The sequence below is a fragment of the Trifolium pratense genome, linkage group LG2 (genome assembly GCF_020283565.1).
Source record: "Trifolium pratense cultivar HEN17-A07 linkage group LG2, ARS_RC_1.1, whole genome shotgun sequence".
NCBI lineage: Eukaryota > Viridiplantae > Streptophyta > Magnoliopsida > Fabales > Fabaceae > Trifolium > Trifolium pratense.
In genome coordinates, this window is record NC_060060.1 from 34,611,385 (window position 1) to 34,625,796 (window position 14,412).

The following is a 14,412-nucleotide window of genomic DNA, read 5'->3' on the forward strand; positions in this document are numbered from 1 at the left end:
AACAATCCGGTCATCATGAGAACTCATTTTAAAAAAAAAAATAAAAAATTAACTACTTTGAATTTAATTACTTCGTCGTTTCAGTTTTCCTTACAATGCAAATTTCAAGGTGTATAATGTTGTAGGCTTATCTTAAACCAAGAGTCTCTTCTTGCAAGATTATTCAAAAGTGGGTTTCCAACCATGCTATGCCATGAGAAATCTTTACAATGGAAAAATGCAATTGAGCTAGATGTTCTAAGTAAAAGGTGAAAGTGTGGAAGGACAACTGGCTGCCAAAACAAATCTGAAACCGAATGCGCTGTTGTAGTTGTGTTGATTACGTTGACACCGGTTATGAATTGTTTTAATCCTTATTAGGAAACAAAACAAATTCTAAACATACGAATCTGATGGAGAAGACCAGATATTGATAATTTAGCACTGGGAAAAGGATGGAAAATTCACTTTACAATAAGCCTAAGCCCTCGTCAAGGAAGAAAGACATCAGAAAAATTCTAGAGTAACCTTGTCGAGAAGCCAAAGCCTTGGTAAAGAAATCTGGAAATTTAATGTCATAAACTGTCTGAAGGGCTTTCTTTGGAGACTGGCCAATTCAGTCCTTTACATATTCCCACTAGAAGCAGACTAGGGAAAGGGGGGGAAAAGGGTATTAAACTGAAATTCTTATCGGTACCAAAAATTCGAGAAGATGACAAGTTTGACACTTTTCCTAGGATTCTAGAAATATGGGTACCAACATTTCGAGAAGAAAAGTTTGACAATACTTTTCTAAGGATTCCGTCAATGTCTATTAATTTCTTCGGCATTCTATTTTTTACGAGGATGTTAGGGGCAGGCAATTGTTAATGGTAGCTAGAAGATATACAAATACAACAAAAAAGTAAAATCTTTCATCCTATACAAGAAATCACTACTAGTATTACCATTGCACTTGAATCGAATTCTCGTATGGTACATATAACTAGTTTTCCAGACCCCTTGTATCTATGGGTTTCAAAATTACCATATCACTTGTGCATTCCCGGGCAAGTGATGCCATATCACTCAGTCCTGAACAGAAATTAAAAAACGATGGATTTGCATCATTCATTGCGGATAGAATAATACTTATCCCAGAGAGCTTGTGTTTTTGATATTTCATTCATGAGACTCTTAAACTTGGCACTGCAATCTCCTCCGCTGCATAATGCAAATTCAAAAAAGATACACACACCTTTCAGATACAGACACAAATGCAAGGAAAAAAAACTTTTTGATAACCAAATAACAATAATGATTTTGCATTAACAGAGAACTGGTATAAAATAAATAGCTTGACTCACATAAAACACAAAATACCAACCTTATGCGGTTCAAGGAAGCAATAGCTCGGAGTGCACTTCGTATCATGTCTTCATTTCGATCTACCTCTTGCTTGACTGCATCTTGCTTTGGCTTAAAGTTGATAGTCTTCTGGAGAGGATCCACCAATGAATCCAACACTGAAAGGTGAAAATTCAAGTTAGAGAACGAGAAATGATATACAATAAGATCTTAAAACTTTAGCATAGGCAACATAAACCTGCCAAGACTGCAGAAGGACACTTGTCAGCTAGTTTTGAAAGAATCAGGTGACAAGGCATTTTAACATCATAATGATCTGAAATACAAAATACAAAGTATCAATAAATTAGTACCAAGATACACACATACATAAGTAGGATCATCAACACCAGTCCAGAAGCAATAATAATAAATAACATATATTCTACAAGTTTAGTGAAACAAAATGGCAGTCTGGAGCTATTGAGCTCCAGTTGTATGTAAGGCACACTAGTATAAGAAAGGTTGATATGTACTGAGTTTCCTAAGCTTAATAGAGTAGCAAACAAACATGGTCAGGGACGGAAACAGGTTATAGCAAAAAGGGGTTACCGCCACCCCAAAGATATAAAATATGTACCTGGGCTGCTATGCACATTCATACTCGCCCCTCTCAAAATTACTTTATAGCTTTAGTTTGTTAACATATATCAATGCAATTCATGAAGCAAGCCCACATATTAGCATTGTTAACATAAAGCATATTGCTATTATGGAGAATTACAAATTTTCGCCACTCTTAACAATTTTTTCTGGTTCCATCCCTGAACATGGTAAAGTTCCCTATACTTGGACCAATCGATGAAGAGTAAATGTAAAGAAAATATGTTAAAAGTCATAACACGAAATTAAAAGTATCATTAAATAAGGAAATCATGAACAAGAAATGTAATTAGCCAGGATGGGAGAAAGATTATAACTGAGGCTCACCATCCAAACCAGATTTAAGATACGGAACAATAAATGATGAGGGGTTCAGTTGATCAAGACAACTATCCAGCAATGTGTCTACACATTCAAAAGCCGCCTTCCTCAATTCAAGCCCATCATCCACAGTATGCTTGAAAGGGCCAAGATCAACCGTCCTTATCAGTTCTTGCTGTCAGAAATTCACAATAAAAATCAGAACACCTCCAGTAATACAATGCCTTTTATTTTCTATCAGGCATCAAGCCATTAAATAATGTACATAGAATCAAAGAGAAAAAAATGTAACATTTATATTGTCATGTCATATAATCAACAGAATTCCACAAAACAGAATGCCATAATACAGGTTACCTTAACAATTGTTTGATCATAAAGAAGAGGCAACAGATCAGGAAGAAGCCCCTTGATGAGGTTTGGTTTATTGTGTGCAAATGTGCTCAGTGCCAAGACAGCAGCTCGCCTAACATGCTGCATGCACACCATAAAACTCAGCAACAATAAAGTTCAAACCAAAAAATATGCCACAAATAGACGATAAAAAGAAAACAAAGGAGTTATAGCCATTGATTAGGAAATCAATGTTTAGTATTTAAACAACTTCATTAATTATATATGCATGGATTTGTATAGGGAACTGTTGGGGGTTAATTTTTTCTAGAGGGAGGGGAAAATGTAAGTAGCATGCATTTTGAAGCAGTGGTGTAAACTCCCCACTTTTTCTATAAAGGGCTTACTTTACAAAGGCCACATCCAAAGAAAATTTGGTTACATTACTTTATCAGCATTCAGTAAGTTAATTAAACTAGTTGAGCTAAGGGTTAAGGAATAGGAGGTCCAGGGTTCGAGTCTTGGTAAAGGAGAAAAAACTAACATAACATTGTAATAATAACGACTAACATGCTTATCAAAAAAAAAAAAAACTCACCCTGTCATTATCCTTGATAAGCATCAGAAATGATGATATTTCAGGGTATATGATCTCATCTATCTTCTCTGGACGTTCAACTATAGAGTACTTCACAGCTATGACAACGGTAGCTCGCGTAAATGCAGCTGCACTGCTTGTTCTTACCTATAAAAAATTTAGAATACACAAACATAACCACCAAATATAAATTATACAAGACACAAGCATTAGTACATTGTACCAAATTAAAATTAAGATACCTTGAGTGCGGGAACAAGTTTTAAAGGTTCAATAAGCGCAATTTTTCCAAGACACTCAGCCACGACATTGCGCACCCCCTCTTCCTCACTTTCACAGTGGTTAAAGAGCAAATTAAGTATTTTCTCGACACTAGACTCTTGGAACTCTGCTTTATCTACAGACTGCCTCACAATTACCTGCAAATAAGGGCAAGAGAATATATTTACATAAAAAAAAAAACTTAGACATCATAAGTATATTCATTATTGGAAAGAAATCATAACCAACCAGTTACAGCTTGTTCAAGGCCACATACCTCTTTTAAAGAATGAAGCAGAAGATATTGTTTCTTCTGCTGATTATCAATCTGATTCAAGATAAATGGCAAGTACTTGGGAAGATTACCCACGGCAATGTTACCAAGGGCGTACGAGGCTGCAGACTTTATTTCTTCAAAAGGAGATTGGAAAGACTCAATTACAACATTTTCTATATGTGCATGTATGCTTAGATCCTTCCTTCTACCAATCTCGCCCAAACATAGAAGCCCAAGGTGCTGCTTAGCCTTCGAAAGAGAAAAATCATAATGATTAGTACACTACAAACGAGAAATAAACTGAAAGGCAAACTGTCGTGATGATGTATTTCAATTTTAGTTCCGAAAAAGAAAGTATCAGGATTGCATAGTTCAACAATATAATCAAAAGATAAGCTATCTTAGTATACTCTGAAGATACAGAAAGCAAGACATAGGAATAATGGGATAAAACTAATAGCACTCCAACATTTATATGCTTTAAGATCAGATTGAATTGGAGCATGCTGCTGAGGCTGTGAAGGCATTGGTGGATTATTTTTGAAAAAAAAGGTCACGACAAAGCAGAAATACAGGGGGGGGGGGGGGGGGGAGAGAAAGAGAGAGAACTTACTGAGTTGGGGCTGCTGTCATCCTTGAGAATGTCAGTAAGCATTTTCACAGTAGACGTGCACTTCTGATCACCGGCAGCAAGGCATAGAACAGCCACACATTGAGCAATTGAATGCAATGCTTGTTTAGCAATGCCACCTGACTGTGGAGAAGGCTTGGCACATGCAAGCAGCGACTCCAGCAGCGAATCAAAACCAGTGTTTGCAGAATATACTAAAGCGGCAAAAAAGTTTTGTAAAGCCTGCGCATTCAGCAAAAAAAATGAAAAACCATCTGAGCATTCATGTTTGTGACATATCTACTACTGATAAACACTTTTCAAGTCATAAGCATAGAATTACCAAAAGTGCTTGCCCCTGAAGCAATGAGCTTCTAATTAATCTTAGAGCTTGGGGAAGAACTTTGTTTCTAACAGCCAATGCAACACTTTGACTTGATCTCTCGTCACCCATTAGTGTGCAGCATAGTTCCAAGGCAAGAGCCGTCATATGCAAGTCAGAATCACTAAAACACAAGCAACAAAAATAAGAAAAATATGTCTGGATCAATCAATCCACATCGCCGGTGTAGATGTAAAGGGGGTAGATTCTTAAGACAAACCTAATTAGTCCTGACAGTTCTACAATAATAACTTCATATGCAGATAAACCAATCTTATCACCATAAGCAACTATGAGTGAATTCAAGGTTCCCAAGGTGGCCTGCCTTAGTGCACGGTTAGCCTGTTTGCAAACAACAAAAGTAAATCTCAATGTTTCACCCCTTTATGGTGGGAAACTCAGAAATTTATGACAAAATTTAACTTCAAAAGAAAATGCAAGTACACCAAGAAATGTCGATAAAATGCATTACAAGATAATTAACAGTTTATTGTGATAAGAGTACATACTTTCCGTAGGAACGCAGTCAACTCTGCCACTACATGCTCCAGGACACATGATAGATCTACCCGAAGTGGAGAAGTAGCAATAACAGCGAATGCCTGCATAAGAACCACTAATGTAAAGACAACTGCTAGTCGAGCTAAATAGTTTTCTGTTACATCTCGGAGCATAAGACAAATAAAGCACAATAGCCTTCTCAAATAATTGCATACGCACTTAAACATCTAGGAGCATAAGACAAATAAAGAACAACTAATATTCATCCTTTCTTTTCCTAATTTGGGTACATACTTATCAAGGGTAAGGAAAATCTCTTCAATAACATCATATCTTCTGTTTAATTCTATCTCAAAATATCCAAACGTACCATGTTTGGATTTTGAGAAGAAAAGTTTGTATCAATTATTTCTGTCCCTAACCTAGGTACATACAATCCAAGGCTAAGGAAGCTCTCATCAATAACGGAGTTGCAACCAACAAAAGATGTCGTGCACAGATTAGTTCTAATATTTCAGATAAACTCTAATTTTTAAACCTAGCAACTTTCCCAATATTAACATATAGCCTTTTCTCATTACTATATCATTTACAATTTTTCTCATAAGATTGTAAACTACAAAGTTTAATGGGTCAACCTTGACAGCTGTAAGTCGGGTTATCTCGTTCCCCATCCTATCAACAAGCACAGGAAGGCATGCAGGTAACTCCGCATTTAGATGGTCGCCAAATGTTGACACGATGAGGCCCATGCAGGAAATAGCACATTCCTTAACCTCCTGTAGAGGAAAAAGTTAAGCATGATAAAAACATAAAAAGAATCATTCTATAAAATATCATACTAACCTGATCCTGATCTTGGTTTATTAAGCGTGACATAATGCCATTATATATGGGATGGACATATGGTCTGAAATCAAAACCAGACCCCTACACAACAATACCAATCAGATTGTTAGAAACAGATCTAACATTATTTCACAGTGCGAAAAGAAAATTAACACACACCTGAATGCTAGGCCGCACAACACTAACAAGTTCTCCACACACCCTCAAGGCCTCTGCTGTGACCTTGTAATATCGGTCACCAACAGCTGATAGCACAGGAGCAGAAAGAGCCTAAAAACAGAAACAAATACAATTATGAAATGCAGCCATATATATTCCACATACATTGGATTGGCAAACATTCCTTCCACAGAAGAATTTAACAAACAAATATAAACCAATAAAGTGTGTCAAAGAACAACTGTAAGGGCTTTTGCTGTGGAAACCGAGGGCTGGATTTCGTAAGACAAACTCTCGCATGAAGACAACTTAACTAAAAATGCAGAGAAAGACTACTTACAACTGCCTGCTGTATATATTAACAGTTATTAAACGACCAAATCAACACATAAGGCTTAACTCAAAAAAGATTGGTAGTTGTTTGTGGCAACACAGTTAACTAGGATATGACACGTCAGAGAAACAATTGAACCAAAAGCTTGAACTATTGAGTACAAAAAAAGTGCTTTAGAAATTACAAATTATATTCCATAGAAATTAAGTGACATAAATAGAAAAAGAAGTGGACTATGAATAATAAAAACATAACCAATGCCACCATCAACCTTATCCCACTAGGTGAAATCAGTAACTTATATTTAATGAATGCCATAATTTCATATAAAAACAAAAAGTTAAATAACAATAGACAACAAAATTAAAACCGCAGATATGCATGCTTGGGCAAAAGCAGTACTAGTATGGGTGACCTCCTAGGAAGTCTTCTGTTACAACTCAAGCCATACATTCCGGAAAAAAATAGCAGGTAATAACAATTTTAAAGAAGCGCTTTACTATAATCAATTTTGTAACTTTCCAATCCAAATTATGTGAAACAGGACAACAACCAATGCATAAAATCATAACGAAAAACTACTATCATAATTTTTTAAAGTATTTAATGAAAAAAAAAAGGTCTTTTTTATCATCATAGATCATAAAATAGAAAAGTTAATACTGTAACAAATAAATAATTTCTTAATAACTTATGTATATTGACGGTATATATTGCACACCATTGCCCCTAAAATACAAGTGGTGAAACCAATTCAAAGAGTAAATTAAACAAATCCTCGTGCTGTTACCTTTATATAAGGGTGGAATACATCAGGAGAATGCGAAGATAATACCAATCTTGTAAATATCAGGGCTTCAATCTTCAAATTTGAGGTTGATGATTTGTCCTGAAAAGAAAAATAATGACAAAATATAGAGCAATAGTAGAAACCACGTGAGTAAAGAAAACTTTAACTCAAGACAATATTGCTTACATTTAATGCCTTTTCAATTCCAGGAATGAGTGACCCAATGTGGTCTGCAAGACAGTTGGGCAAGACAACCACGAGTTCCTTCAAAACAGAAAAGGCACCAACCTGCATGGATAACTATGCTTAAAAATTTGGAGACTTTAAGTTTAATGGATATCAACCAAGTCTAATGCTTAAAATTTCAACTACCTTAGTTTTGATGGATTTCTCACGCAACTGCCTATTGATAGACTTGACAATCTTTGACAGTTCTTGCTTCAACAACCATTTAGGACTGCATTGCATGTCAGTGTTGGTACAGTCAATTTGTGCCACACAGTATGAGTTATGAGGTTGTAAACTAAAGAAAAGTTGAAGTGATAGACGCAATGAATGATTGCATTGCTCTTGACAAAGCTTATTAACCTATATATGTTAGAATTTGGAAGCATGTTCGCACATAAATGGAGCTGTAGCTAACTATTAAGATCATATGCAAAAATGGTTATTTTCTTGTAACTTTAACCTAAGGAACAATGTTCAGATGTAAAATCTGTGTAGTGCTATATCTGTAACAGCAGCAATGAAGTCATAACAGAAGTGCTCTAAGATAACAAATGACATAGGTTACAGATCCCAAGGAAGCTACCGGTTCTTCTAGAAAATAGGGATGGCAATGGGTAGGGTATGGGTAGGGTACTATAGTACCCATCCCCATACCCGCAGATTGAAAAAATACCCGTACTCATCCCCATACCCGCGTGGGTAACAACTTTTACCCCCGTCCCCATACCCTATGGGTACCTAGGTACCCATACCCGTACCCGTTACCCGCATTTTTACTAAAAATAAATTGATCAATTATAAAATATCATATAATTTTAATATAATTAAAAAAATTTCAAAGATTTTAATATTGACTAATAAAAATTATAAACAAAATTATTACTAACCTTACGTTAAAGTTCATATTTATGTTAAATATTCACATTATTTTTATATTATGTTATAAATAAACATTTTTATTAAAAATATGTAATAGTATAGTAGAGTTGTATTGTTTTAAATTGATTTATATATATTATAATATAATAATATAAATAAAATAAATAAATATATATTATGCGGGTATGGGGCGGGGTGGGTACTAAGGTACCCGTACCCGCACCCATACCCGTTCATTTTTGCGGGTAATTACCCATACCCGTGCCCGTACCCAAAATGCGGGTTTTTACCCTACCCGTTGTGGGTAATTTTTCCGGGTACCCTCTGGGTATGGGTCAAATTGCCATCCCTACTAGAAAACATCATGATGGAATTATTATGGCAAAACTGAATGTTCATCTAGTAATCAATAATATATAAAATTTATCATAATAAAATGGGGAATATTTTGATATCATCTACATAACTAATTTATATGCAATAGATATAAAAAAATATCATTTGACAGTGCATCTTAAGATTTAAATAAACCAAGTGTACAAATTGTATGCACAAGCACCCATCGCATAAAGTTTCGAGCATCAAAACAAATAAAAAAAACAAAATTGGATACAAAGTACTTTCACTGTTTCACACAAGGAAAAACAGAAGCCACTTGCCTCGTTTCATTTGCATCAGTCTGCCCTTTTGTGACATTTCCAGTTTGACGCAAGAGCTCAATGAACGTATTAAATACATCCATCTGCAACATATCCATGTCAGACACAATCTTGGATCATAAAAACAAAAAACTAAAAACAAAAAACTAAAAAACTTAACCTACCTTGACATTTTCTTCTCTCTCTTTAAATCTGTCAATCAGTTTTGGACAAGCCTGTAAGGCAGAAAATTGAAGGTTAGGCAGTCATGTAACTAAAGATTATAACAGGGAGTGAACAGCCATATACACAAACAATTACACAGTTTCTTTGGGATAAAAGAAATTTATTGGAAGAACAAATGGATATCAAAACTTCTAATCAAATTATAAATATGGAAGAACAGCAATACCTCAGAAAAATAAAGAGAAGGATAGTTTATTTACACATTACCAATAAGTGAAAGCAAAGTTACCTCATCATACAGCTTTGAAAGCAACTCGGGACGAGAAACGATCAATGCAGCTAAGCATTTAGCTGCTGCTCTGCGAACTTTCCAGCTGGCATCTTCATCATCTGTATATTCATTTGCACTCTCGCTGGAAAATAATATTGCATATATGACATTATTAACAAGAAGAATATTTTGTGAATATGAATACCATACAGGTAATTAAGTGAACCACATAGCCACATACTCATCCTCCTCCTCTTCATGACCTTCATCATCAGTATCCTCCTCCATGTTGTCAGTAAAGTTTGGGTCATAACTCAGATATGCTAGTGCCAGATGAAGAATTTCATCACAATACACAGAAATGTCCCTTGGACACCTTAGAAGAAAGCTTTCTAGAGCCTACAGAAATTATTTTAGCATTATTGAATACATAACTAACAGTTTATAATAAATATACAAACATTTAACAGTACAAAGTTATGGATAATAAACAAATACGGCACCTGCAAACTGTACTCACGAAGCTCTTCATCATTTTCTGAAGCAGTGGTACAATAGTTGATTAGGACAGGAACTGTGTCGCCAAGATGGGGCCCAAATCGGTAGCCAACTGCTCGACTGAAACACCAATTAGCTCAAATCTGTTACTCCAAATGTTCCTTTTTCAGCCATTGTTGTTAAATAGTTGTTGTGGTGAAAGTCAACGCCATACCACATGGTGTTATGTTACCATTTTACACAGTTTATATTTATTATGTAGCTTATTTTTATTTTGTATTAGCTTAACTTCAATAAATGTCACTAGTTTATTTCAGCCACGGTGTGACTTCCACTATTTGCCTATATAATGCTATCCGCCATATATGAACATAGTGCGTATTGGTTTTTCACCATTTCCAAAATCTGCTAGTGATAACACTGTTTTCAACATAAAAAAGAAACTGAAGCTAGAGGGAGAAAATAACGTAAAATAAATTGCTAACCTTATAGCACCAATCATTTGTATATTTGTACGGGTCATATCAGACTTGGTAGCTTTATTCTTTAACTTGGTAACAACTTCAACTGTTGCCTTTGCCAACAAATCATCTGACAAACTTGAAGAAAGAGATGCTGACAAGAAGAAAAATAATACATTAAACAAATAAAGTTTTGCACTTTTGCTTTAATTGACAACATTTTAGACCAAAAAAAGAGTGGCAACTTCAGGGTTGATATCAAACTTGATTTTAGTAAAACTATACACGTTGGTGATCGAGATCAAAATTAATTTCGACTCCAAACCTCGTTTAGATAAATGTCTTTCATCTATTAGGTTAAAACATTTATGCTAGGTTTTTACACCAAAATATTTTTAAGGTAAAAATCAATCAAACATAAATTACTTCAATTCAAACTCAAGTTTGGCCAAATCGATTATACAAAATGAAGTTTATTCAGAATCATGGTTGTCAAATACTCACCCAAACACCAACTTGGAGAGTGCCAAAATTTATTATGCTTCCTCTCAAATGTAATTTTAATAAAACTACAGATGTTTGGTTGCTTTGAATCAAAATGTATATTACCATCAAACCTTGGTTTTATTAGAAGTGATGAAAAGTAACTTCTGCGTTAGGTTAAAAAATCTACACCAAGTTTTACAACAAAGTTGCTTTCAGAGTAAAAATACTTGAACACAATCACGTCATATCAAACTCAAATGTGAGCTAATCAATTTATCGAGTAAAACTCGTTGAAAATAATGTGAATCAATCAAATACTCGTCAAAACACAAAGTTGCCCCGGATGCTAGGTACGACAAAAAACTACATGACTGCCCAGAAATTAACAGGTTCAGATCAGAAAACAAAAAAAAATCGCTGATGATAAAAGCTGAGAACATTTTAACTCTAACCAAATTTTGCTACAAAAGGGTATTTAACGAAGACGAAGTGAAAATAATTGACAGCACTCAAACTGTCTTACCAAGGCATGCAACAGTCTTCTTACGCACAGTAGCTTGATTAGAATTCAACTGCGAGAGCAGGGAACTTAACAATAGCTCATGATCAGCTGCCATCAGATTCCCAAATTTATGAAGGACATCACATAAAATATCCAGACATTCACATTTAATCTCAGTGCTCATATCCTGTGGGCATTCAAATAAAAGAAGGTTCATTATTGAATGTCACTTTAAGAAACACCAAATGAAGAGTTTGCGACTAATTATATTAACACTTAAGCACGCACGGAAATCTAAACTAAGCAAGTTCATAAATGAAAACAGACAATTGGTATCGCGGCATTGTTGCCATGTCCAAAAAACTCTAAAAAAGTAAAATGAAAGTGACAGATATTAGAGTTTTTTTGGAAAAACTATTGTTTTCTTGAATTGGTACATATCAGATTGCAGATGAGAGACCAAAAGGTACAAACTGAATAATCTAAATGCATAGATTTGAAGGAGTGGACTTACTTTGCCCGTAATTCCTTTTATCAACTGTGGCGAGAGAATAGAAAGAATAGATTGCGCAAGGGATTGGGTAGAAACTTCAGCAACAACTGTCTTCAAAGCAATGCTAGCAGTGTCCCGATGTTGATCCTTCCCATTTAGTATTTTGTCACACAGTTGACTGCTCATTTCGACAACCCTTGCCTCATTCATCTTCCTCACTAATGGAGCAAGGCTGCAATTTATTTATTATAATAAAAAGAATTAAAACAAGACTTAATATGTAATGTGGAGAGTAAGTCCATAATAACATCGAATGGTAAAGAGACGTATGTACCATTTGACAGCAAGTCCAGAAACATCACCAGCAGCATCATCAAGTTGTTGTATGATGATATTTTTCAATTTAAGTTCGAGATCAGGATCGGCCCTAAAAGTGGGTTTGGTCAACTCATTAAGCAAATCAGAAGTGGCCATATATCTGTAGTCTTTATCCTTCCCAGTCATCTGTGTGTGAGAATCAATATATGTTATGTTGTGGCATAAACAAACAAATAAATCATCAATAATAATAATAATAATAATAATAGGATTTCATAGCACACACAAAAACAATCATAATAATCATAAAGTACCTTTTCAAGTATACCAGGCAAAGCTAAGTTGGCCATTTTTGCAGCGGCACTGTTGTTGTATGAGTAATGTGGAATGTTGTTAGTTAGTTAGTTATGGAATATGAGAAGCAACAAACAAATAAATAAACAAACAAACCAGTTGAATTGAAAATAATCGTTCATACAAATGAGTTTAATTGGAGATTTATAAGCAACGCATCATCATCATAAACATAAAGCAAAGGTATAATCGATTAATTTGATTTGAATTATACATCGGAGAATGGAATATATATCGGAGAAAGAGAGATAGAAGCGTAACCCTAGGGCGAGTGTGGATCAGCGGAGGTCGAAAGTCGAAATCGATGCGGCGGAATGAATGAATGAATAAATCAGTGAGTGAGTGAGTGAGAAAATGCTTTCGAAACCGAATGCGTCGTCTTCTTCACTCGCTCTTCCTATTCCACCTTTACTCCAAACAAACTCTCTCAGTCTTCTCGTTTCATTCCACTTATAAACCCTACTACTAATGCTATATTACCTTTTTCTTTTTTTTCATTTTTTTGGTAGAAGCTATATTACCTTTTTCTATTTATCTCCTTTTCTCTTTCTTTTTTAATTTTAATAAAAAATAACATATGCATCAATAGAATCATCTAAAAGCATCCACAAGGCAGAAATCCAATTTTGAGTACCTAAGTAGGTTTCGCATATACACGTCACTCATTTATAATTTTTTAATAATAGGAGTACCTAATAAGCACTCAATCTCTCCAACTCAGCACCTCTTAAAAAATTATAAACAGGTCTCACAAATAACTTCACATCTCATCAATAACTCTTCATCTTTATAAATGGGTCCCACAAATTCTATTAAGTACTGTGAGAGAGAGTGCTTATTTGAGAAGTGGTACCTATTTGGTACTAAATTGTGTTGTGCTCCAATGGGGTATCTAATAAGTACCATGAGTACCTAATAGGTACTATACCATTGGAAATGGTCTAAGCATATCCATTAAAATTCACATTTTTTTTTGTTTTCTTTCGACCACATTGTAATCTGGTTCGAGGTCAATTCTAGCATCAATTGGTTCTAGTGTCCTTCCGATCACAGTTGCGATGATCGAACTGTGGTTCTCCCTACCAAATTCAACGTAAATCACCACTGAATCAACTAACGATCGTTCATTAAAATTCATATTTTAAAGGTGAATACGTGGTAGGTTTTTTAGACAGGGCATGTTTCGCGTCTGTCTGTGTCTATTATGCAAACTTATGTAAAAAAAAAAACCTTATATTATGATGAATTTATTAATAAAAAAATTTGCTGCTCAACAATAAAAACATACAAAATTGAATCCATGGAATGTTCAAAATTGAACTGAGTCATCAGCAAAATTGAATCCATAGAACCTAAATCTAAATTTTTGACATTTTCATATCATGAATAAATTAGTCTTTAGTATGAAAACTAGACTTTAAAAGTTTTTTATCACATCGTATATAAAATTCAAATTACTAAATGTGGAATTTACAAACAAACATTTAACACAATCACTTAAATTCAAAATCTGTCCGGGCTTAAATATGTGAAAAATAATATTATTTTCAATATATAACTAGGATAGTGTTATTATAATTTGTTCCCATACATACATTAATAATAATGTTACCCAAAGAATGCAATAATTAAGTGTTCCAAACATTATTGTAATAAATAAAAATGTTATAAAGACTTTTCATGTGTGTAATAATATTTTAATTATATTTGTTCCT

At 34.5% G+C, this 14,412-nt stretch overlaps 1 protein-coding gene across 1 annotated transcript; it reads right to left on the minus strand.

Annotated features, from left to right (window-relative positions):
- Positions 1 to 756: 756 nt before the first annotated feature.
- Positions 757 to 13,236, minus strand: LOC123910797 (cullin-associated NEDD8-dissociated protein 1). Its single transcript, XM_045962041.1, has 29 exons — positions 12,959 to 13,236; positions 12,658 to 12,706; positions 12,360 to 12,529; positions 12,047 to 12,257; positions 11,554 to 11,719; positions 10,569 to 10,698; positions 10,089 to 10,203; positions 9,827 to 9,984; positions 9,604 to 9,727; positions 9,314 to 9,364; positions 9,150 to 9,232; positions 7,756 to 7,840; positions 7,570 to 7,671; positions 7,384 to 7,482; positions 6,260 to 6,370; positions 6,098 to 6,181; positions 5,890 to 6,030; positions 5,260 to 5,352; positions 4,971 to 5,092; positions 4,712 to 4,874; positions 4,372 to 4,611; positions 3,759 to 4,007; positions 3,463 to 3,639; positions 3,221 to 3,367; positions 2,647 to 2,763; positions 2,296 to 2,464; positions 1,565 to 1,642; positions 1,346 to 1,484; positions 757 to 1,182 (listed from the first exon to the last, which is right to left on the minus strand). The coding sequence occupies exons 2-29, from the start codon at positions 12,691 to 12,693 to the stop codon at positions 1,086 to 1,088; spliced, it is 3,657 nt and encodes a 1,218-aa protein (XP_045817997.1). The 5' UTR covers positions 12,694 to 12,706; positions 12,959 to 13,236; the 3' UTR covers positions 757 to 1,085.
- Between the last annotated feature and the right edge of the window lie 1,176 nt (positions 13,237 to 14,412).

Bases quoted from the DNA above. Each gene is read 5' to 3' on its own strand.
- LOC123910797 (XM_045962041.1), bottom strand. From the start codon at position 12,693: ATGGCCAACTTAGCTTTGCCTGGTATACTTGAAAAG. The intron at 5,093-5,259 runs GTATGTACTCTT...GTTTGCAAACAG, and splicing joins TGACTGCGTTCCTACGGAAA to GCTAACCGTGCACTAAGGCA. The intron at 2,764-3,220 runs GTGAGTTTTTTT...GTGTGCATGCAG, and splicing joins TTATCAAGGATAATGACAGG to CATGTTAGGCGAGCTGCTGT.